Consider the following 23,001-nt stretch of genomic DNA (forward strand, 5'->3'; position numbering starts at 1 on the left):
GTTTTCGTGGTTTTCCATATGTGAAAAAGACCAGGTCAGAACTAACAGTATGCAGTGACTTTATCACTCTGCCGCTGGTGGGCCTGGGTCTAAGAACGAATGGAGGAGGATTATAAAGGAGATAAAAATGAACAGTAATTAGAGACGAGTTTCACCGAGACTTACGAAGTTTTATTTGAAGCTAAAGAGTTTTTTATGCGCAAAATGGAAGCGAGACGGACCATGGAAACATTTTTATGTCTCGTACTTTCAGCTGAAGCAAAATTCAGCCAAGGAGCAAAGGACAATGTATAGTTCAGGCGTGGCCAAAGTAACCTTGTTTGCTATTCTGCCAGAACACTTAGATTCTTCTAAGGGTGATGTTAATTACGTGCTGTAGGGCTAGGGGTTACATGAGGATCCTCTCTACCCCGGAAAGAGGGAATTTACTACCGAAGGAGGGAAAGACGCGCGTGTCATCTGGGGGATCCTTGAGCAGAAATAAAGATTCGTATTAATTTTGAAACCTGGAAACTGAGCATGTTCATTTTTACCCCATGATTAATAAATTTTATATGAACAGTACGTATTTCATCTCTTACTTAAAAAAGTAATATCACTAAAAATCATGGAACTATATTTTTAGCAAAAGTACATTTTTTGTAGTATAGAAAAAAATGGTCAACAAGTTTTCACCTTATTTGAGCGAGACACCTCCAGATCGTAGTTGATTTAATGTGAAATTTGCCAGTATTGTAATCGTAATATTTACCAGTATTGCAACGTGACATTTGTGAGTATTACAGGAATATTTTTCTTTTCTTTTTTTTTTTTTTTAATTAAATTTCGCAGTTTTCCCAGTCGTTATGAATAATAATGATGCATAGAAGTTTTAGCACGAAAATCGCAAAGAAGTGTCATGATTATTTATTATAGTATAATTGTTATAATTATTTAAATAACTATGTTACTCATTTACTATTGTGTAATTATTATAACCAATTATCAAGAAATTTTTTTTTTTTTTTTTTTTCAGTGTGAACTAATGTACGTACGTTTGAATAAAAAGATAAAAAATATACTTAATAAATATCAATTATAATATAATTATAATAATTATTTGCCCTTGTCAATTATGTTAATATTATTATTATAATTCCTTGTACTAATAGTATAATAGAAGTTATGCAATAAAATATAGCAATTTAGTAATTATAATAAAACTTGTTATACAATAATAATTATTTATCTGTAACATGTTGACAATCGACACGCATAAGGACAAATTTGAGCCGAGTGATTTGGAGGCCGAAGAAATTTATATTCCCGTATAAAACTGCTGAAAAGGTGACACACCAGTTTTACATGAGGCTACAAAAGTGAGCGTTGCTGTGACTCATCGGTGGATCGCGAGACTCCAGAAACAAACCTGTCATGATCCACCGGTGAAGCACGCAACACAACAAGTTAAGGTGTTAAATTAAGTATATACATCAAAATTAAGTTTTGAAAATACTTGTATTTTCACCAATATATAAATAAATAAATAAATGCAAAAAATTAAACACAATGTAATGAAAGAATTAATTACAAATGATGATTATGTTTCAGCTTAGATTATTTAAAACTATTTTTGCTTTAATTCTGTGCTCTTTGAACTCTAAGGTGAAAGCGGGTCCGGACACCAGAGCGGCTTACATAGTAATCAGATATTGTTCGAATCGCGCAACTGTTTAGTACAACACCCCCGGCGCCCCACAAGGAACGCATGAGGAGTTTATTAATTCAGCTACATATGCTGATGAAGACATTAAACTGTACATTTTGGACATTGCTACAGATACTACTTAACTTAAATATAGATACTAAGTAAATGAAATTTCACAGATAATTACAAATGCTGAAACAGATACTAAATATTAACGCAGACATTATACAGATAAATAGACTCTAAATACACTGCTACATATTACACAGATATTAAAAACGAATGTTAACACAGCTTCTATGTACTAATGCAAGTCGTTACACAAATCCACAGATATTAAATGCAATACTATATACTGCACAGGTACTAAATACTGATATAGATACTCAAATACTACTTATACTGATAAATAAATACTATATACATTATTATTTATCATACAGATATTAAGTGCGGATGCAGACACAGATTCTAAATACGAGGGCCATCCAGGAAGTAGATTACGTTTCCGTCTGTTTCCGCTAGGGGCGGGGCTAGCGCGGCCATCTTGGGGTCAGAGCGTTGCGCAGCTCAGTCTGCATCTAGCCGTGCTAGTGAGAGGTTCGTGCTGTGCTCCGTTCAGATACTGTGACGGTTTGAAATGTCTGCGTTAATTGAAAATCCCGCGAGCTGCGAGGTGCGCTCAGTAATAAGGTTTCTGACTGCAAAAAACTGTAAACCGATAGAAATCTATCGGCAGCTTCGTGAAGTGTATGGGGACAACATTATCACTGAAGGTGGAGTGCGTCAGTGGGTCATAAGATTTCAAAATGGCCGAACCAATGTTCACGACGAAGATCGAAGTGGGAGACCCAGCATAGTGACCGCCGAACTTCTCGAAAAAGTCGATGCTAAAGTCCGTGAAAATCGAAATTTCACAATAACGGAACTTTCTTTGAGTTTTCCACAAATTTCGCGAAGTTTGTTGCACGAAATCATCAGCGAAAAGCTTGGTTACCACAAGTTTTGTGCAAGATGGATTCCAAAAATCTTGACAGAGGACCACAAAAATCAGCGAATGGCTGCAGCGTTGAACTTTTTGGACGCTTACCATAAGGATGGTGACTCTTTACTCGATCGCATCGTTACTGGTGACGAAACATGGGTGAAACATGTGAACTGTGAAACGAAATTGCAATCAATGCAGTGGGGGCACACAAGTTCTCCCCAAAAACCCAAGAAATGCATGCAAACAATGTCGGCAAGGAAGATGATGGCGACTGTTTTTTGGGACAGAAAAGGTGTAATTTTGGTGGACTTCCTGGAAAGAGGTACTACAATAAACTCTCAAAGGTATTGCCAAACTCTCCAAAAACTCAGAAGAGCAATTCAAAACAAGCGCAGAGGAATGTTGAGCTCTAAGATCTTGTTGATTCACGACAACGCCCGGCCCCACACGGCAAATGTCACTCGTAAAGTTCTTGAATCTTTTAAGTGGGAGTTGTTTCCTCATCCGCCGTACAGTCCCGACCTGGCACCGAGCGACTTCCACCTATTCCCAGCAATGAAGAAGTGGCTGGCTATGCAGCGTTTTGATGACGACGCACAGCTGCAAGAAGAGGTAACGAAGTGGTTGAAGGCGCAGGCGGCCGAATTTTTCGACGAAGGAATTTCCAAGCTCGTACATCGCTACGATAAATGCCTTAATTTGTATGGTGACTATGTAGAAAAGTAGTATTTGAGTGTGGCTTTCATCTGTATATAATAAAATTTGTTTCCTATACTTTGTTTATTTTTTTATTCCAAAACGTAATCTACTTTCTGGATAGCCCTCGTACTAAGGCAAGACATTACGCAGATATACAGATACTAGCGCAGATATACTGATACGATAAGATACGAAAGAACGCAGATATACAGATACTAAATACACTATTACACAGATATTAAATACGAATACACTAATTCAAATCTATACACAAATCCACAGTTACTAAATACACTACTCCATACTACACAGATACTAAATACTGATACAGGTACACAAATACTAAAATATACTGATCAACAGATACTACATACATTATTATTTACTACACTTATATTAAATGCGAATGCAGACACAAATTCTAAATACTAATGCAAGCTATTAGGCAGATATACAGATACTAGATACGAAAGAACGCAGATATACAGATACTTAATACACTATTACACAGATATTACGTACAAATACACTAATGCAAGTCGTTACACACATCCACAAATACTAAATACACTACTTCATTCTACACTGATACTGAATACTGATACAGATGCACAAATACTAAATTATAACTGATAAACACCTACTATATAAATTATTATTTACTTCACAGATATTAAATGCAAATGCAAGCACAAATTCTAAATACTAATGCAAGACATTACGCAGATTTACAGATATGCAGATACTGACACAGAGATACAGATACGATAAATGACAAGAGAACGCAGATATACAGATACTAATTATCCAATCACACAGATATTAAATACAAATACACAAACATTAAACTGCATTATATAAACTATACAGATTTTAAACATACTATAACCAGATTTTTAATGCGAATGCAGACGCAGATACTAAATACCAATACAAAGACAGTACGCAGATACAATAGAGCCTAAATACATGACTACATACTACACAGATACAAAGTACTGATACGGACATTATACTTTACATTATGCAGACGTTACACCGGATATACACATATTGCTTAATATACAGATATATGGATATACAGATACTGCATAGATAGCATACAAATACATAATCAATAAACTGGTGCATGACACAGATCCCGCCTTCATGCCTCTGGTTTTTCCATCATACTTCTTAATTTCATACCCTTTGTACGTTTACGTTTCTATCTTTCTGAACTAAGCGATTACTCGCTTCTCAGTTCTTAAAGTTCCCCACATTTAGCTGTAAGTTATAGGTTGGAACACTATAACTTGCTCAAAACGCAACGCACCTATATTTAAATTATTTGTAAATCAAAATATAAGATATCCTTATCTATAGTTAATCATAATATGTAAATCACTGCAGCACTTCATATGAATGAATGTCTGAAAGCATCATTGTTTGCAATTGTGGACATTTTTTAAATGATCCTGATAAAATTCAATAAGAGGTTTTGCTTTGCTGTATATTTAGGAGCAGGTAGACGTTTCTGCCTCCTGTGTAAAATATGAATATACTACGTTCAAAGGTACAACTTGACTTAGTGCACGGAACTGACCTTCGTCTTCATTGAGAATTTTTTTACCCAATATTATTGAAGCTTCATGCAAGCACTTGATGGAGGATCAAAGGCCCATTTTTTCCATATTCAGCCAACAGCAAAATCCAGCCATTGAAAATCAGGGCATTTTCATTCCTTTCCATCTAAGGGATTAGCCACATTCATTTATTTGACATAAATAGTATTAACCACTTCCCAGTTTTACCTGAACGCCACGCCGTTCGGGTACTTGGAAATGGCACTTTTTTTATTTTCCTGAGGTGCGCTCGGGCAACATTTTTTTTTTTTTTTAGTCTAATACACTGATTTGCTCGAATTTTTTGCTTGTTTAGTGTGCAATGTTTATAACAGATGGCGCTAGTAATCCAATAAAGTTAGAATTGCAAAACAACTAGTTTCAAGGTTAGATTTTACTGAATTCTTTTACGCAAGTTAAAGGCGCGAAATTTCTTTTCACTAGCTCTGTGTTCCGGCTACTGCGAATACTATTTCTTTTAAATTTGGAGCTAAAATAAAAGAAGAAATTAATGATAATGAGCAGATTATAACTGAAGATAACTCTGATATTGACTCAGATAGTGAATCTGAAATTTCACTAAATGATTCTGGAAGTAATGACAGTTTGTTGTCTGACTTCTCTAGTGATGAAGAAACGGAAAGTATAGATAATCTAACGCAAATTCGGAACTTTTGTGAACTTGATATTAATAATACTTCCTTCTTGATACTAATAATTATTCTTTGGAATCGAGCAGATATGTAATAACAATAAAACATTTTAAATTCTGACATCTATTTTTGCAAAGTGTTCTTTCCAGTTCGCTTACTGGTTCGAAAAAAGCCAACTTTAAGGGAAAATGTGCTTTTTACGATGAAAATAAAAATTAGCATAAATCAATAAATTCAACACTTGTAATAGTTCTGACCGCTGATTTGAGTTTATATAATGAATTTCTTCATTAAAATGTTTATCAAAAATATGCTTATTTTTTGTCATAATATGACGGGAAAAAGAAACTGTTATTTGGTTTTAAGGATTGTAGGGAACCTCCCTTTTATCTGTATACTAAGTGTTGAGGAACTTAGTGAACCAATACGCGAATAGTCGCTTAAGTCCAGAAATAGAAACGTAAAACTCAAGAAGAGTTAATTACCCTTTATTGGTTAAAAAAAAAAAAAAAAAAAAAAAAAAAAAAGATTGAAAGACGGTCTCTCTCAGGACGTACAACAAAGCCTCCACTTGGGCTTAAACTCAAAAATGTAAGAAATAAGATCTTAACTAATGACTAACTAAAGAGATTTAGCCGAAGCTAACACAATTTCTAACTAGTTGGCACCTAATATTAAATTAGCTAGCGAAGCTGTCAAGAGCACGTATTGCGGCTTAGCAAGAAAGTCAAGAGTAGTAACAGCTTAGAAGACTTAGCCAATACAAACGCGCGCTCTTCAGGAAATCTAATTCTCTCTCTCTCTTGAAGTCAGTGAACTTTGACTTAAATACTCTCTACCACTCATTTGCATTTAAAGCGATTCTAAAAACTCATTCTGGTAAGGAAAGGAGCTTTAACTTGAAAATAACTGTTATAAAATTTAGGATATACCTTACAGGATACATTAATTATTTTAATGTCTATTTTTGCATTTTAAATTTCCTGGCTCATAAACAAGCCTCAATTAAATTTTATTAGTGTAGTTTAGTAATTTGTGTATTGAAGCAGTGATATATATTCAAGTTTTAGAAAGATGTAGCAGCAATTTTTTTTCCCGTGACTTTTTTCTCCTTCTGGAGTCAGTTGGAGCAAATTCATAAAGATGAAAATATTGCGCCAGGGGATAAATTCCAGTATTTAATTAAAGCGACTGTTTCAGGTTTCCGCGCTAGGAAAGTTGTCGAGAGTCTTCCGAGAACAGGCCTAATTATGACAAGGCTGCGGAAAGTTTAAAATCCCGTTTTGATATTGAAGATATTTTAGTCGAAGTATGCGTAAAAGAATTATTTAAATTAATCATAACTGTTCAAATAAAAGAAAAGTTGTTATTAACATCTTTGTACAATAAACTTTAATCTTATCCGCTCGTGTAGTACACTTGTCTATCTTCACAGACAAAAAATGATTGAGAAGGAAAAGAAGTTGCAATTTTAGGACTATCTTGGAATCCGCATGATGACACATTAATGATTGACTTAAAAATATCTACTGACGAAGAAATGATTCCGATAACTAAAAGATTCTCCCTCTGGTTCATAAAATTTTCGATCCTATACGTTTCAGCTGTCACTTTATGTTAGTACCAAAATTATTATTACTTTAAAGTCTCTTGGGACATGGAATTGCCATCAGAGATCTCAAGAATGGGCCAGGACATGGAAAATAAACTATCAGAAATTAAGGTTAAAATTCCTGAAATATTATCAGGTTTAGGACTTCAACACGAAAATGTCGATTTGCGGCGCATGTCAATCGTCATATACAACATGCATTTTCTGGAGTTTGAAAGCAAAAAATTCAGCAATTTGTCAGCTAGTGCGAGCAATATCCAAGGTTGCTCCTCTTAAAAATGCAAGTATACTCCGATTAGAATTACTTGCGTGCAATATCGGTGCTGGATTAGCCAACACAGTTAGGAAGGATTTGAAATTAGACAACGAAGAAATGGTCTTCTGGTTTGATTGCTTCTGGTCTGGATGCCGTCTTTTGGATCAAGAAGAAGAGTAACTGGGGCGTATTTGTTTCTAATAAGGTGATACAAATCAGAAGTTTGACATCAACCGATCAATGGAATTATGTACCAGCTGATCTTCCATCTCGAAGATCTTCGGCGGAAAAAATAGTTAAAGGAAAATGATGGGAACGTTCTATCTAGTTAAAATATTCAAGATATGAGTGGCTGGATTTCGAACTGGTGCCAAATGACGGAACTGTAAATTCAGAAAGGAAGGAGATTATAGTACCCTCTCTAAATGAAGAGAAAACATATTTCTTCCATCGAATAACTTCATGCAATAAATAAATAAAGAAATGAGTAAGAAATAAAATAAGTAAAACTAAATTGTAAAAAGTAAACAAACACTGGAGAGACGCTTCGCAGATTTCTTGCTTTTCTTCTTGCAAGCGTGCTCTGATTTGGTGCAAGTTTTTTAACGGCCGGGAGCCTTATTAATAGCCATTAGTTTTGCACCAGTTAAGGCACAAGGGCCGGAAGTGCGGGCCATCTCATTATGGAAGCACGTAATGGGTGACCATCGTTAACTCCTATGAAGGTACGGACAGTTACAACCATTCCTTCTCAAGGAGGTTAGCATAGAAGGAAGGTTCGTAGTTTCCTCCATTATCGGGAAATGCAACCCTACCTAACAAGCGGCGTCCATATTTATAATGTCAAACCATTGCCTTACAGCAATGAAACGTACGTGTTTCCAAGCTGTTCCGTGCATGAATTTTCCGGTAAAGATATGTTAAATTTATAATGAAATGCCACACTATTGTTGAAGTTTTGTTTAATGATGATATCCATAATTTACTATGCACAGAAAATTATTAAGAAATAGTTTGATATCTAAATGCATGTGTATGACATTAAAACCTTTAAAAATGATTTTTCTGCATGCTTCAAATATTTGTTTAGGTTTTCTTAGCAACCTGTTGGGTGTACGTTATACAAGTGTTTAAGAGACAAAGTTAAGTTATTTTAGTATGCTTAATACTTCCGCTTTAAGATGTAATACACTAAAACAGAAATTCACATATTTTTTATTGGCTATAGCAATTGTTGAAATAGCTAATTTAAGGAGACTTATACTTTTACTTTTCTTAAAGCATTTATTGGCTTACTTTAAAAATTTAAATAATTCTAATTTCAATTAAAAATACCTTTTAACTTTTTTCCATTTATCAGTTTTTAGGGGGGGATTGTTTTGTGGAAACTTGAGAAAAGCGTTAATTTTGATTCAGCTACATTAAATGAAATAACTTCATGGAATCAGAAAAATCTAAAATGCTAAACAAAGAGAGAGAAAAATAAACAGCAAATAGATTTGCAACTTACATATCAAAAGCGATAGCTAATTAAGGGATAGTGGATTTAGATGGTTGCTCAGCTCAGTGCATCTCCAAGTTCCATTAAAAAAATTAAAAGCTTATTTAAATTCTATTCTAACTTACTTCTAATGCTTTCCTGATCAGAAAATTTTTACGTGCAATGAGAAAAGTCTTTGTCTGACATCGAATAAAAAATACAAAAGCGAAGAAAAATTATGGCCATTTTTTATTAAAATTACAACAATATGCGCAATACCGCAGTACAGGTGTCCGTAATATATTACAAAACTATCTAAAGATGTTTATAAAAAATAAATTATATTCATTTGTAGTTTAAATATACCCTTGGCCATTTAAGTGAAAAAAAGGATTTTTTAAAGACAATAAAAAAGAAAAGTATAAAAAGAGAATCAATATCCTAATAATTTTACATACACGATAACAAGTTTTAGGAAACAACATCAATCAGTAAATTTATGGCATTCTGAAGCAAATTCCTTTCATTGATTTAGAAACATTTATAACACGTTTTCTTCATAAAATAGTATATAAGTGTAATAAGATATTCATTATATATATATTTATCATTTCTGGAAACATGCAACCAAATATTTTTTTAACTTCAGGCTATTTACTGAACCTTACATACATATAAAATTTAATTAAGCAAATTGTTAAATATGGCAAGTATTTTGGCTTAGCTTTTAATATTTCTAGGACTTACAAAATTGACATGTATTTCAGCATATTTCGAGATGTACATTTTACACAGAAATAAATCACTATGTAAAGATATAAATTTACATACCTTCCTGCTTTAATATCCAAGGAGATATACTATTTTAACTTATATATCCAAAAACAGAGGCATGATTGTTTCCATAAATTATATATCATGTGTATTACAGTATTTTTTTTCTACTGCCCTTTGAATAAAATGGCTTTTGAGTAGATCTGTCGAAGAGATTCAGGAGCATTTATTTTATTACCCTTCCCCCCCAATATTATATATATATATATCTTACACAGAGATAATTTTTTATAATTTCCTTTACTAAATGTACTACATGATGAAAAATATTGCAATGACAGACTTCCTTGCACAAGTGACAGCAGTTGTAGTAACATGGCGGCCAAGATTCACGGTTTGAGTTGAACTTTCCTTCTTTCTATTCTAACCTCCTTGTACCTTCTCCGAGATTCGAGCCCCGGCCTATCGCTCCGGCAGTCAGGGTCACTAACCGTTACATCAGCTGGGAGACATAAAATTGGTGTAAGTACGAAACATGAAGGTAGGAAATAAGAAAGAGAGGCCCTAACCGGTTTTCCGCATACACTTGCTTTGAAGGACTGGCGATCCCTTCGTAGTGACCAAAACATTCAGTCACTTACCATTAAGGGGATTGTTAAGGTTTCGACACGATCGGATGTAATTACGTCTTAAACATACATATAAATGTATATATTTTCTTTTTCTAAAATATTTTAGAGTCCTAAGTATGTGAAACGAATACATTTTTAAACAACATTTAATTTTGAACGGAATTAAATTTCATACTTTTCACAGAACAGCTTGCTCAGAACGGTTTAATTTGAATGAAATATTTTCACAAGTTTTCCTTAATTACATTAGAAAAAAATGAAGTTAATTCGATTTTAGTCGGTTAAGGATTACAAAGATTATGATCAAAGTTTATTGTATTAGTAATATTAAAATTATGCATTATTTATTTTACAGCATTTTTTATTTTATTATTTAGACAGCTTCTTCCTAAAATACTTTCTCAAATATGACATGGCTTTTTTTAGCTTCCGATCCATTTTTTAAATCGAAAAATGTAAGCCAATTTATAATTACTACTCTATTCGGTCCATTTTATATTACAGCATCCTTTATTTTAACAGCGAAATACGTTATTGGTTAAATATTGGTGCTCATTTTCATGTACTTATTTTATTACCCTTCCCCTTTTCCTTTTCAGAAATATTCTATGAATATTTCTGAAAAGGAATAAAAAAAGGATTTTTTAAAAAATATTATTTCAAACTTGTAACTGCGTTATTATAAAATGTAAAGGAATACTTCTTTTAATTATATTTATCAGATTTTTTTTACCCTTAATTTCAGCAATACATATTCTAAAACTCTTGTTTATTACCTCCTTAAGTACGCATCTCATAGAATTTGCTCTGCAATACCTTTTAACAGATTGCTTTCCAGTATAAGCAGTTCTTGCTTAAATAGTTTTCTAAACGTATTTGTCAACAGGATTTCAATTTATGTTTACAATTCAATGTTAAGGTTATTATATATTTAGATAATATTTATAATCATAAATTTAGAAACTTTTAATAACTAGATTTCTTCACAGTAACTAGCACATTATCCGTCTTCTGTTCCACAGATTTGTGCGAAACTGTACATAATTTTACACAAATGCGTGGTTACAAATCAAGGGAAAATAAACTTATTGGCATATCTGTGTGTATATGTATTAATTTTGACGAGGATTGCAGCATTTGGAGGTAATTTTATTTTTAATTAACCCAAATAAGTAAAAAGTGTAAACTCAAAGTGACTATTTTTCAGTTATATAAAAATAAAATGATGAGCTTAAAATGAGCAACTATAAAGCCTTTCCAGTAAAAATTTTTAAAAAGTAGCTGTTACAATTATATGTGGATGACAAAAAAAGATTTTATTTAAATCATTTTGCCTTTGAGACATGAAAAAAAAAGTAGCGATTACTCTATTAAAGACGACGTATCGAAAGACGTATACAATTTTAAAGGTACCGTAAGGTATTTTTCATTTTTAAGCATAACATTTTTGCTAAAATCTGTATTTTTGTAATTCAACAGATTATAATTTTATAAAACAAATTCATAATCAAAATCTCTGTTGTTAGTCATCGAAAATTGACCAAGATAATATAATAAAGTAATAATGTCATCAACAATAAAAGTTGTGATTTTTGCGCGAATGTCACTAAACTATACAAATTGCTATTATCCATCCCACAATGAATGTTTCTTTTATGCGGAAGTGTCCCCGTTTTTGATTTGTATGGAACTGTCGCGTTTCGAAATCCTATCAAAGGGCTGTCAAGGGAGCTTCTGAATGTAAACAAAAAACACCCCATCTGGAGACCGAAGCGTCGGAGCAGTGCTTCACTCGTAGGGCAGGTTTGGCCCTTTCTTACCTCCATGGTACGAACTGAAATATGACTGAATTTACGGAACTTGCTGGATGAATTACGTGTAGTTTTATTTAATTTTACTGTGTTATTCTAATACTTTATAAAATGTAATATTTTTCATGAAGAATTATTGTTATTATTCACTGTTGCTTTCAACTAAAATATAAATATCTTCAGTCTTCTTCGAATGGTGCTACACCGGAGTACCTGGTATGTGGCGACCTACCTCCATCTAGTAAATAGTTACTATTTACTGCGAAGTAGCAGAGGTGCTTCTAAATGGTGAAGAATGACATTAGTTCTAAGCATAAAAATACCGCGAACACATAGCAGTCCATAGCACTTCTCTTACGAATGAAACATGTAAGGCGAGCTGCCGAGCTGGTGCGCACGTAAACAAAAATAAAGTTACACATATAAAAGCAGTGAGAGTCTTAAGGTCATTATAACAAATTTTAAAATAATACAAAATCATAAATGGGTTCAAAATACAAAACGGAAAATCTACGGACAAATACGCACAACATACTAAATTACCAGATACGATGCAAAAGAAACTAACTACTGACAAATTCACCATACGTGAAGTTAACATATTAAGGGAAGAAATATTTTAAATGAAACTCTCCAAAGTTTTCCCTTTGAAGATTTCTTCAAGTACCATAAATAATACAAACATCTCATCAACAGAAGTAGGGGTTTCCATTATTTCCCAAGTCTACTAGCGATAATTTTGATTACACTAAGAATCCGGAATTTGAAAAAAGATTACCTTAATTTCGAAATAAACTTTAAGCATACCCGCTAAAGTAGCAGATATGTTATCTGAACTTTTAGCATTTTTTTTTTTTTTTTTTTTTTTCACTGGGGCTTTTATTATCTCAGAAGTTTTAGCGGAGAATAAGGTATTGTTGGTAATATTTCTGCTTTCTTCTGGTACAGATTTAGATTTATCACCACGAGGAACAATTTTTTCGGCTACAGAATATAAATATGACACTTCACTATGAACACAAATTTTGATGGGATGAGTCCTTCTTTTCAAGATTTTCGCTATCAGTGTCTCTCCTCATTATGTAATAGTGAATATTCTGTAAAACTGCATTATACTGTAAAATATAAGGCATTCAAAAATAGTTTGAGAATATATATATATATATATATATATATATATATTTAAGAGAGGTTAGGATATCTGTTTATTTATTTATTTATTTATTTTTAAACTTTTGAGAATACTTTTCAAGAGCTGCTTTTCGCTAACCGAAACTGTTTTTCCTCTGTATTCGTTGTTAGCGACATCTAGTGAGCAACACAGGAAAAAGTTCTTTTTCTGCTGAGAGTTAGAGAGTATGTTTGTTGTACATGTAGTATCATGGCGACAAATGATGATGAACCGATGCACTTATATGAAGTTTTCCAAAATTGCTTCAATAAGATAGCGAATAAACAACAAGGTATGGACTTTAAATATTCATTTCGCTTTTGACCAATGCAATCAGTACATATTTTTGTTCTCGTTTACCAGTAATTTTTTCAAAGATTTAGTGGGGATCATTCCTCCATCTTCATTGTTGTTATACGGTAAAGCTTGTTGCTAATATGCTTTAAATGATGGATTTGTTGGTGATATGTGTTATAGTGAAAATATTTATCTGAAATTAATGTAGCGAAACCGGTTTATGTGTCGATACCTACTAATCATAAGCATTTTATTATTTTCCTAAACATAAAAGTTTTAAACTGACACGCTCAAATCGGAATCCTGTATTTAAGTGTAACACATGTGTATTTTAAACACGGAGATCTCAACGCATTCAGTCAGGCAAGTGAATTTCTTTTGCAGCTAGTTTGTTGAGAGACTAAAGTTCATTTTTAATCATATAATTGGTAGGATATAGTTAGTTGCATTTAATAAGGACTTGCAAATAAAGCAGTAATATCTGTACGTGGACCTTTTGTTCCTAAATTTAGTCCCATAGCAGTCATTTTCTGTTTTGTATTGTTACGAATAGATTTATATTGAATTGTGAACTGTGTATTATTATGGTGTCTATTGTTCTTAATGTTTTGGTGTGTGTAATGATGCTTGTTGTCATTTTAGTTGATATTTAAATGGCCTGAATTTTCCTCTTTATGTTAGCAGTCGAAATTTCTGTCGCTCATATAATAAATACGCGAAAAAGTAAATATTTCGTTCAATTAAATATTTGATTTTGTGAAAAAGAAATACAAAAATAGTGAAGTAAAATTCGGAACTGTGTTCTTCAGTATTAATTATCCATTTCTTATTGTAATTTTCTTGTTACCATAAATTTTATGTTAGTGATATTTGTTGATTATGTAGGTATAATTTTTGTTAAAAGCTATCCGATTATAGCAGACTATTTTGTATTCATTCATTATTTTACATAGTGAGGAATTATACATTGTATTGTAAATACCTCTCTGTATTTCACCACTTTTAGTAGTGATTACTTTAGAGTTTCAGTAAGCCCAAACTTTTCAAAATTTGTGTGTGAATACAAAGTATAAAATTATGTAATGTGTAGATATTACAATGAAATAAATTAAAAATATATTAACTGATTTATAACTGTATTTTGTAAAAATTTTGTGAGAGCAGTCTCTCACATCATATTACATTAATAATAGGTAATCAAATTAAGTTCTGATTTGTCTATTTATACATTCATATTTGTTTTAAGCAAACAATATTCATGTAGTGTGATAAATTGTACTCCTTGAATCTAATTCAGACAGAAAAATTATGAATGCATATATCACAGAAGTAAATATATGTGTAATAAAATAATGCGTGGCAGATATTTGTAATAAAAGAAGTGTTACATGTTCTTATTTGAGAAAAGATTTATAAATGGCAGAGACCATAATGGGATTATCTTCTGTTTATCAGGAATTGTTCAGTATCTGAGGATGTGGTATAATTTAGGACCTGTATATATCAAATCCATTTACTTTCTCATATTAATTTATACTTAAGTATCAATTATCAAATTGTCTTTATTGATTATTAGATAATGCTTGTATCTAATTATTAGGTAATACTTGTATCTTCATTTAATTTACATATATCTGAAATGATTTAAGTGAGAAATTTCATAGGAAGTTAGATGTGTGTATAGTAGCAACATTTTCCTTTTGAGATTTATTGCAAAATGCTTTATCAAGTAAAATGTTAGATATTGAATATTTGATAAATAATGTAGATGCTTTAATATAAGTTGAACCATATTTGCTTTATATTTAGTTTATAACTTTCTCTTATAGTCTTAAAGATTAATTAAATAATTAATGCTATAATTTTAGCTTAAGTAATTAATGCTAGAATTTGTCTTTTTATTTGTAATATTTACACGTTGCAATTTTTATCTGCATGAATAATTTTTGTCTTGGATAAGCCATAGTAAGTAATATTTAGAGTATATAAATTTTTGAAACCTTTCAAAGTTATTATATTTTTAAAACTTAATACTGTTAAAGTTTGAACTGTATGTTATAACTTACTTGATCAGTATTGAATTTTACGAAAGTGTTAATTCTGATAAGATTTTCAATTTAAGATGCATCTCATGAGAAAGATTTGTGTGTTTTAAATTCTGAATTCCATCTCACAACGGCTACTAATTTAAATGTATTCATTAAATTTAAAGTGTTACTTTTCTCATATATTGTGATTCAAACAGTATTAGAATAACCACAAAGATGAAATGTAACAATTTCATATCTTTTGGGTCCCTTACATATATGTTTCTTTATAACATTTTGAAATATGATTTTAAATACTAACCTAATATTCCTCCAGGTGCATATTCAGATATATTTTGTTTAACGATGTAAATATGGACGTAAATTTGTTTTGTATAGTAGATTTATAGAAAGACATTTTTACTTGAAATGTTATTTTTTTTGGCCAATGTCATATAAATTTAATTTTTTACTTTTGTTTATTTTGTTCAAACTGTGTGAAGTAGTTCAACTAGGAACATTCTGCAGTTTTTATTCTTAAGGATTTTTATGAAACAATATAAGATAGATAGGAAAATTATGGGTTTTTATGGTATAAAATTATATTTTAAACTAGTATTCCAGAGATGTTTCATAACATCGTAAAAGGTTAAGAACATGTGCTGAATCTTCGATTTATGGTAACTTGGCGATTTTTTGACAAAAATTTGGCGACCAACAATGCTATAGCAACCTGCTAGTTTTTTTTTTTTTTTTTTTTTGGACCCCATTTTGTTTTCACGAACAAAAGTGCTTGATCACAACGAAGATTAGGTGCGAAATTGGGGAAAGTACAGAATCGCCCACTGCTTCGCGCGTTTTTAAGAATTGCACACACGCGGTATCCATGTACACGTCGACTTATTTTCACTTAAAAAAAATATCCCAGAGACTTTATCCATGTACATATGGACCTATTTTCACTTAAAAAGTCAAAGAAAATTGACAAGAATCCAATTCTTCTTACTCTTGTAAAAAGCGCCAAACAAATAAGTGGGCGATTTTGCACGTTAGCAGCGAAATTGTTTCTAGTCCTTATTAGCTAAAATCACGATCGGAATTTTATGGAAAATGTCACGTGACATGTCTCATGATCTCTCATTTCTCTGAGACAAAATAATCTGCGATTCGAACTATGTACTTCTCAGATTATTGCTAAAGTTCTACCTAGTAACCTTTATCGCCTAACCAAAATGTCGCCAAACTACGTGTTACCATATTACAAAGATTAGCAGAGCATATTTTCCCATTTTGGGGTATTTTTTGTAGTTATTAAAATGTTTTGATGGTGTTACTCATGTAGCCGCATTGAAAAATATCTATTTCTTCAGCATATTTCTAGATAGATGCAGGGTCAGTGCTAGACATTTTGCTTCCCTGTGCAATTTCAGCCAGTCCTAAATTCTGCTGCTTAATGCTTACTTTAATTCTAAAAATTCTGCCATATCTAAATTCTGCTCTCAGTTTTTTGTCTAAATTTAAAAAGTTTTCGGCACACCTAAATTTTTTTGCTTTGTGCTTCACTAAATTCTAAACATTTTGGCACTCCTAAATTCTGCTGCGCTGGGCGGCGTCACTGGTTGTACCGTCTTTAGTGCTGGCCCTGGATAGATGTGACTTTAGACTGCATATTGCAATATACAGAAGATATGACTTTGGCTATAAGCTTCTATGTTTAATTTGTAATCATTTTGAAGGGAAAGTTTTATCTAAGATTTTGGCTTTAATTTATAACTAAAGTTGATATTTTCATTACTTCCTCCTGATTACTTATTGTCTCAGATTATATCTTTTTAATTTTCATCATTGGAATTTCAATTTACAGAAATATTTAATTGGGTTTAAGTATTCAGGATTGAAATATGGATTTGAAACCTTTGTATAGGGAGAGTTATGAATGTTCTTAAAAGTTGTAGGTGCTAATCTGACTGCATTATATATAATTAGCTAATCATGAATAAAGTCTCTCTGCCTTTTTTTTAGTTTCCTAGCTAGTTCCTAGTTAAATGAATTACTATTTAGATATTTAAAATTTATCAAGCTGAATGTCAAAGCATAAAATTCAAAATTAATGTTAACTTTTCACCAGTTGAGTTTTCAGTTGCTTGTAATTATTTTCTTCCCTTCAATATTTGTTCATTAAACTTCATCTGTACTTTGCCTTCATAAGTTACAAGTAAAAAATAATTATGTGGAATTTTCAGTTTCGATAAAAATTTTTTTTTGAACCGACTATTTTCTAGCAAGCTTTGGTTTTGTGGTTAATGTAACTGGATGCTGTATTTTTGTATTTGGAATAAAATCTCAGAGAAGGTTTAGATGTTTGTAATTAATTATCTATATCCTTTTCTTGCATGGGTAATACCAATATCCTTTAAGGGGGGAAATCTAGAAAATGAAATATACTTCAGAATAGTCATTTAGCAGGAAATTTACTATGAGTTAAAAATTTTTTTTTAGTATTTGTTTGTACATTTTACATCTGCAAACATTTTTTCTACAACATTGTTCATTGACAAAATGTTCAAGCTTTTTGTGGCATGAAGTCATCTTACGTGCACATGTGTGTCATGTAGTTGTGCGTTATTAGTAGTCTTTTGGCAGCGAATTTTCTTAACTTCTGTGCCATTAGGGATTAAAAATTCAGTTTTTGATAAAGGTTAAATTTGTGGAAAAAAGAGGGGGGAAATCTATTTTAGGCATAAAATTTTGGATATCTACTTCCTATCCTCAGTAAAAGTGGCATAACACTTATTATTTTCATATCATGATGTTGTATAAATGAAATAAACAGTTAAATGTTTTGGGCTTGTAAGGTTTATCTTCAGTTTTTAACAGTTAATGTTTAGTTTAAGCCACTTTCCTATTGCTTCTTAATTTCAGCTTACAACTTCTGGCCAGAACGTGTTTTTACAAGTGTGGTTAATGCAAATGAAGTTAGAACAAGCATTTAAATTTGAAGTTGTACTGACTTCGTTAGAGAGCCAGAGATTCTGAGCAGTGCGTGTTCACCTTTTAGGCTACTCTCTCTTAAGCTATTATTATGCTCGGTCGTTCTTTAAGCCCTTGATAGCTTCACTGTTTAGTTAGGGTTAAGGGGCTAACTCTCTTATAATCTTGATAGCTTCGGCTATATCTTTATAGTTAAGTTTTACTTCTTAGTATTCCTGAGTTCAAGCCCAAGTGGAGGCTTTGTTGTAAACTCTAAGAAGGCGTCGTCTGTTAAATTTATTTTGGATAATAAAGGGTATTTAACCCTTCTTGAGTTCTTCTTTCTGTCTACTGAACTAAGCAATACTTCGCTTACCAGTTCTTAAGGTTCTTCATTCTTAGTTGTAACTCAAAGGTTGGAATCTTACAGGTCCTTTAAATCAAAAATTGAAGAGGCTGTTTATGTTTTGCCCTTATTTTAGTTAGTATGGCGGAGAATATTGTTTAGCATGTCATCTGTTATATGTTATTTCTGCACAGCCGTAATTATACATGCTTTTGACAATCTTAGCATCTTTTGTGTCATATATACACTTGTCAGAAAAATATCCATACACAAGAGAGAACACTTGAAAATATTGAAAAAAATTATTGCTAGAAGCTGCAATTTTTGAATTTTTTCAATAATTTAGTAATTTTAGAAACTTTTTAATACATATTTTCATACATGTATGTTAAGAAATTTTTGGTACTATTCGGTTTCGAGGGCCGTAAAAAATCGCCAAACTATTGTTGATGCCAATGCTGCCAAAAATAATTGCGGCAACCCTAATAATTGTGGCAAGAAAGGAAGTATAATAGTAAATTACTATCTAAGGTTGATGTTTTAATTTTTTACGATTATAATTTATATGAAAAAGGCTAAACATGACTGAATGGAAGCATAATAGTAAATAACTATTTCAGATCATTATTATAATTTATATAAAATTTGCTAAACATAACTGAATGGATGCCTGCATCGCTATTTCGATACCGACTTATCGCTAAAGCATAGTTTCATCTCGTTGGTTGTTCAAACGAATTTTCTATAATGAATGATGCCTTTTCTTTGAAAATATTCTCGGTAAAGTGCAGAATCGCTCACTTATTTGTTTGCCGCATTTTACAAGGGTAAAATCAATTGGATTTTTGTCAATTTTCTTTTACTTGTTAAGTGAAAATAGGTTGATATGTACATAGATAAAGTCAAGGGTGTGCGCAGTGCCATTTTTGTGCAATTCTAGGATTTTTTTTTAAGTGAAAATAGGTCGATGTGCACGTGGATATTGAGTATGTGCAATTCTTAAAAACGCGTCAAACAGTGGGTGATTCTGCACTTTACCCAAAATTCTATTGCCGACTTTTTGTCATGGGCAATTCCCAAATTGTTAAATCGATAGGATATCAAAAAAGGATTTAAAAATTAAACTAATATTTTAATGGCGTCTTAAGAAATATAGAACTATATAAACTTTCGCAATCTGAAACCAGCGTGTACGCTAGATTTGGTGCGCTGTTTAAATGGGCGCGTTTGCTAGATTTGGCGATTTTGCGCATGCATTTTCGCTGCAATTTTTTTACGGTCCTCAAAACGGAAAAGTACCAAATTTTTTGTTACCGGGGGGGGGGGGGAACTTCACTGGAAGAGAAAAAGTATCCATACATAGCAATGTTAGTTTAAAATACTCATTTTTTCTCTAAAATATAGGTAGTTTCAGTAACTTGTAGGATAATCTTTCCACTGGAGGACCTCTGCAAGTCGATTTGACGTAAATTGAACCAGCTTCGTAGTATCCTCCTTGGTTATTTTGCTGCATTCATTCATGATGTTGTTTTTGAGTATTTCTTTAGAGGTTATGTGGTGCTGTCGGATCCTGTGCTCCAGTAAATTCCACAAATGCTCAATGAGATTGAGGTCTGGGAATTGGGGTGGTGCACACAATTGGTGTTTTGTATTGGTATTTTTATTGGTGTTCATAATTGGTGCTCAAAACTCCGTTTGCTGCCATGCATCTCCAGATCATGATATCACCTCCGCCACGTTTGACTGTTAATATGAGATTTTCTTTATCAAATGCAGTACTGCTTCTAAGCCACATTAAATTCCTTCCCTTGATTCCAAATATGCAAAATTTGCTTTTGTTTGAGAATAATACACTTTACCAATAAATATTTTAATTTTACATATGGCTAGTTTGCTATGGCACCCAGAATATGACTTTGATAAAATAGAACCAGTGGAATTGAATGATTGTATGACATATTGGACAGAAGAATGTATCCTTACTACAACCTGCCTAATTTCATAATGAGTTTTGCCTTCTTTTCTAAGTTTCAGGATAATTCTTCTCTCATCAGCTGTGATTTCTTTAGTTTTAGGGGACATCACCAAATTTTTAACACACAAACCTTAAACTACTACAAAGGGTAATTTATTTAAACAAAAATTGAATATGAGCTAAAATAGAACCACTATTGTGAGTGTTAAGCTTTACCGCTAATACGGGGATTTCTCTTTCTGTTGCGCATAGAAACATTTTCTTTCGCATGGAAAGTGTTGCCATGTATATATTTCTGTGTTGAAAACACTGTTTTTAAACTAATGAGCATTGTAAAAAAAAAAAAAAAAATGGAATCTAGAAAATGCTAAATGAATAAGTGTTCATAAGAAAAAAATCAAACCAAAGTGGTATTTTGGTAAGTACAACAACGTTTTTGCTGTGGGTGTATGGATATTTTTTCTGCCTTGTGTACATGTGAAACAATGCTAACACATATTCATATTTTTCTTTTACATATCTATATTTCCTAATCTTTTGAAAGTAAATTTGAACTGTTATTAAGTTAATTTTACTATCATTTTTGTGTTTGTAACCAGCAAAGTAACCCACTGTAGGTAGATTTATATCTTTTAACGGTTTGGTATCCTTTTGGCCATGAGGGAAAATAGTTGACTTTGAGCCGAAATTTCTTTCCTCTACACAGGAGGGGGAAACGAAGCAGGTTGCAAGTAAATAAACGCTTTTCACTTAGCCAAGACCTCACAACTTTGCCCACCTTGTTCCAGCGTAAACTTTTTTTTAAAAGTCGGAAGTCCGTAGCTGGCTCAAATTTGGCGTCCGTTTGCCAAATTAGCTTGCTAATTAATAGCACTAACTTCCACGGAGCAGACTGCTTAACGTTTTTCTTCTTTTTTTATCATATTTTAAACCAAATTACTCAGCATACCATTTATTTTGATTTGATTGTGTTTAAGAACTAAGTACTGAAATAAACTTGGAATTGGAAAGACTAAAAATGTCTTTTTTAATTCTGATTTTTAAAAAAATCCAGACAAATTAAGTTAAGGAAAACTAAAATATGGGGATTTATAAATAACTCCTTTCCTTAATAAGTATTAAAAGTAATTAGTTTATTCGGTTAGATTGATATTTCTGTCTTTGACATAATATTTAGGAAAAAAAAAAAGGGTACTTTGGTAAAGCTTTCATATTTTATCCTTGGAAGACTGCATTTTCATTTTAATTTACAGTTAGTTAATTAAATTTGATAGCAGAAAACATGAAAATTGTTTCACTGATATGTGTTACGACTTCTAATTGTTATTTAGTAAGGAAATAAATCAACAAGTTTAACATGTATGACAAATGGTTGCATTCTGACCTTTTAGCTGAATCTCATATTTGATATTTCAGCATTAGGCACAGAAATTGCAATCAGCATTAATGAAGCTTTGACACTGAAAATAGTTTTTAAAAAATTCTAAAACTAAACTTTGGAAGATTGATTCGAAGTAATTTATCTCAAGAAAAGGAAATTAATTATACACACACGCACACAAAAGTTTAATTAATTATACAAAACATTCCAATAAAATGAGAAAGCCACTCAAAAGACTGAGTAGTAAAGTTAATAACATATATGTTTCTAAGGGATAAAATTAACTTATCTTTTTGCATATTTTCCAACAGCAATGTTTCCAAAACTGCATTTCAGTTTATTAAAATTTTCATCATTTCGGAAAATGTGAAGCTCTCGAATTAGCTGGTTGCATAGGAGTTTTCACCATGTGTAACATAAAGGGAAGTCATTTTCCCTTAAAAGGTCTCCCACTAAGGCATCCTTCATTTAGGCAAGTAGTGCTTTGCCACAAGCTGTTAAACAAACAAACTGAAAATACAAAGCACTGATAAGTTTTTATCATAATTTATTATGGTATGGTCAGAAATTTTATAATTTTGTAATAAGCAGTAGTTTTATTTATAAAGTAATAATAAGCATTAGTGTTATTAATGAAG

The 23,001-nt window shown here is 31.9% G+C and overlaps 1 protein-coding gene across 3 annotated transcripts in view; it reads left to right on the forward strand.

Annotated features, from left to right (window-relative positions):
• Positions 1 to 13,528: 13,528 nt before the first annotated feature.
• Positions 13,529 to 23,001, forward strand: part of da (transcription factor daughterless) — a 178,611-nt gene continuing 169,138 nt past the window's right edge. For all 3 annotated transcript variants that reach the window (XM_035353356.2, XM_085807869.1, XM_085807870.1), the window contains exon 1: positions 13,529 to 13,659. In XM_035353356.2, coding sequence (XP_035209247.1) covers positions 13,578 to 13,659 — 82 coding nt within the window. In that variant the 5' untranslated portion in view covers positions 13,529 to 13,577. The remainder of the gene's footprint in view (positions 13,660 to 23,001) is intronic.

Source organism: Stegodyphus dumicola, chromosome X1 (genome assembly GCF_044657685.1).
Source record: "Stegodyphus dumicola isolate Sdum_Otavi_A_Nest chromosome X1, ASM4465768v1".
NCBI lineage: Eukaryota > Metazoa > Arthropoda > Arachnida > Araneae > Eresidae > Stegodyphus > Stegodyphus dumicola.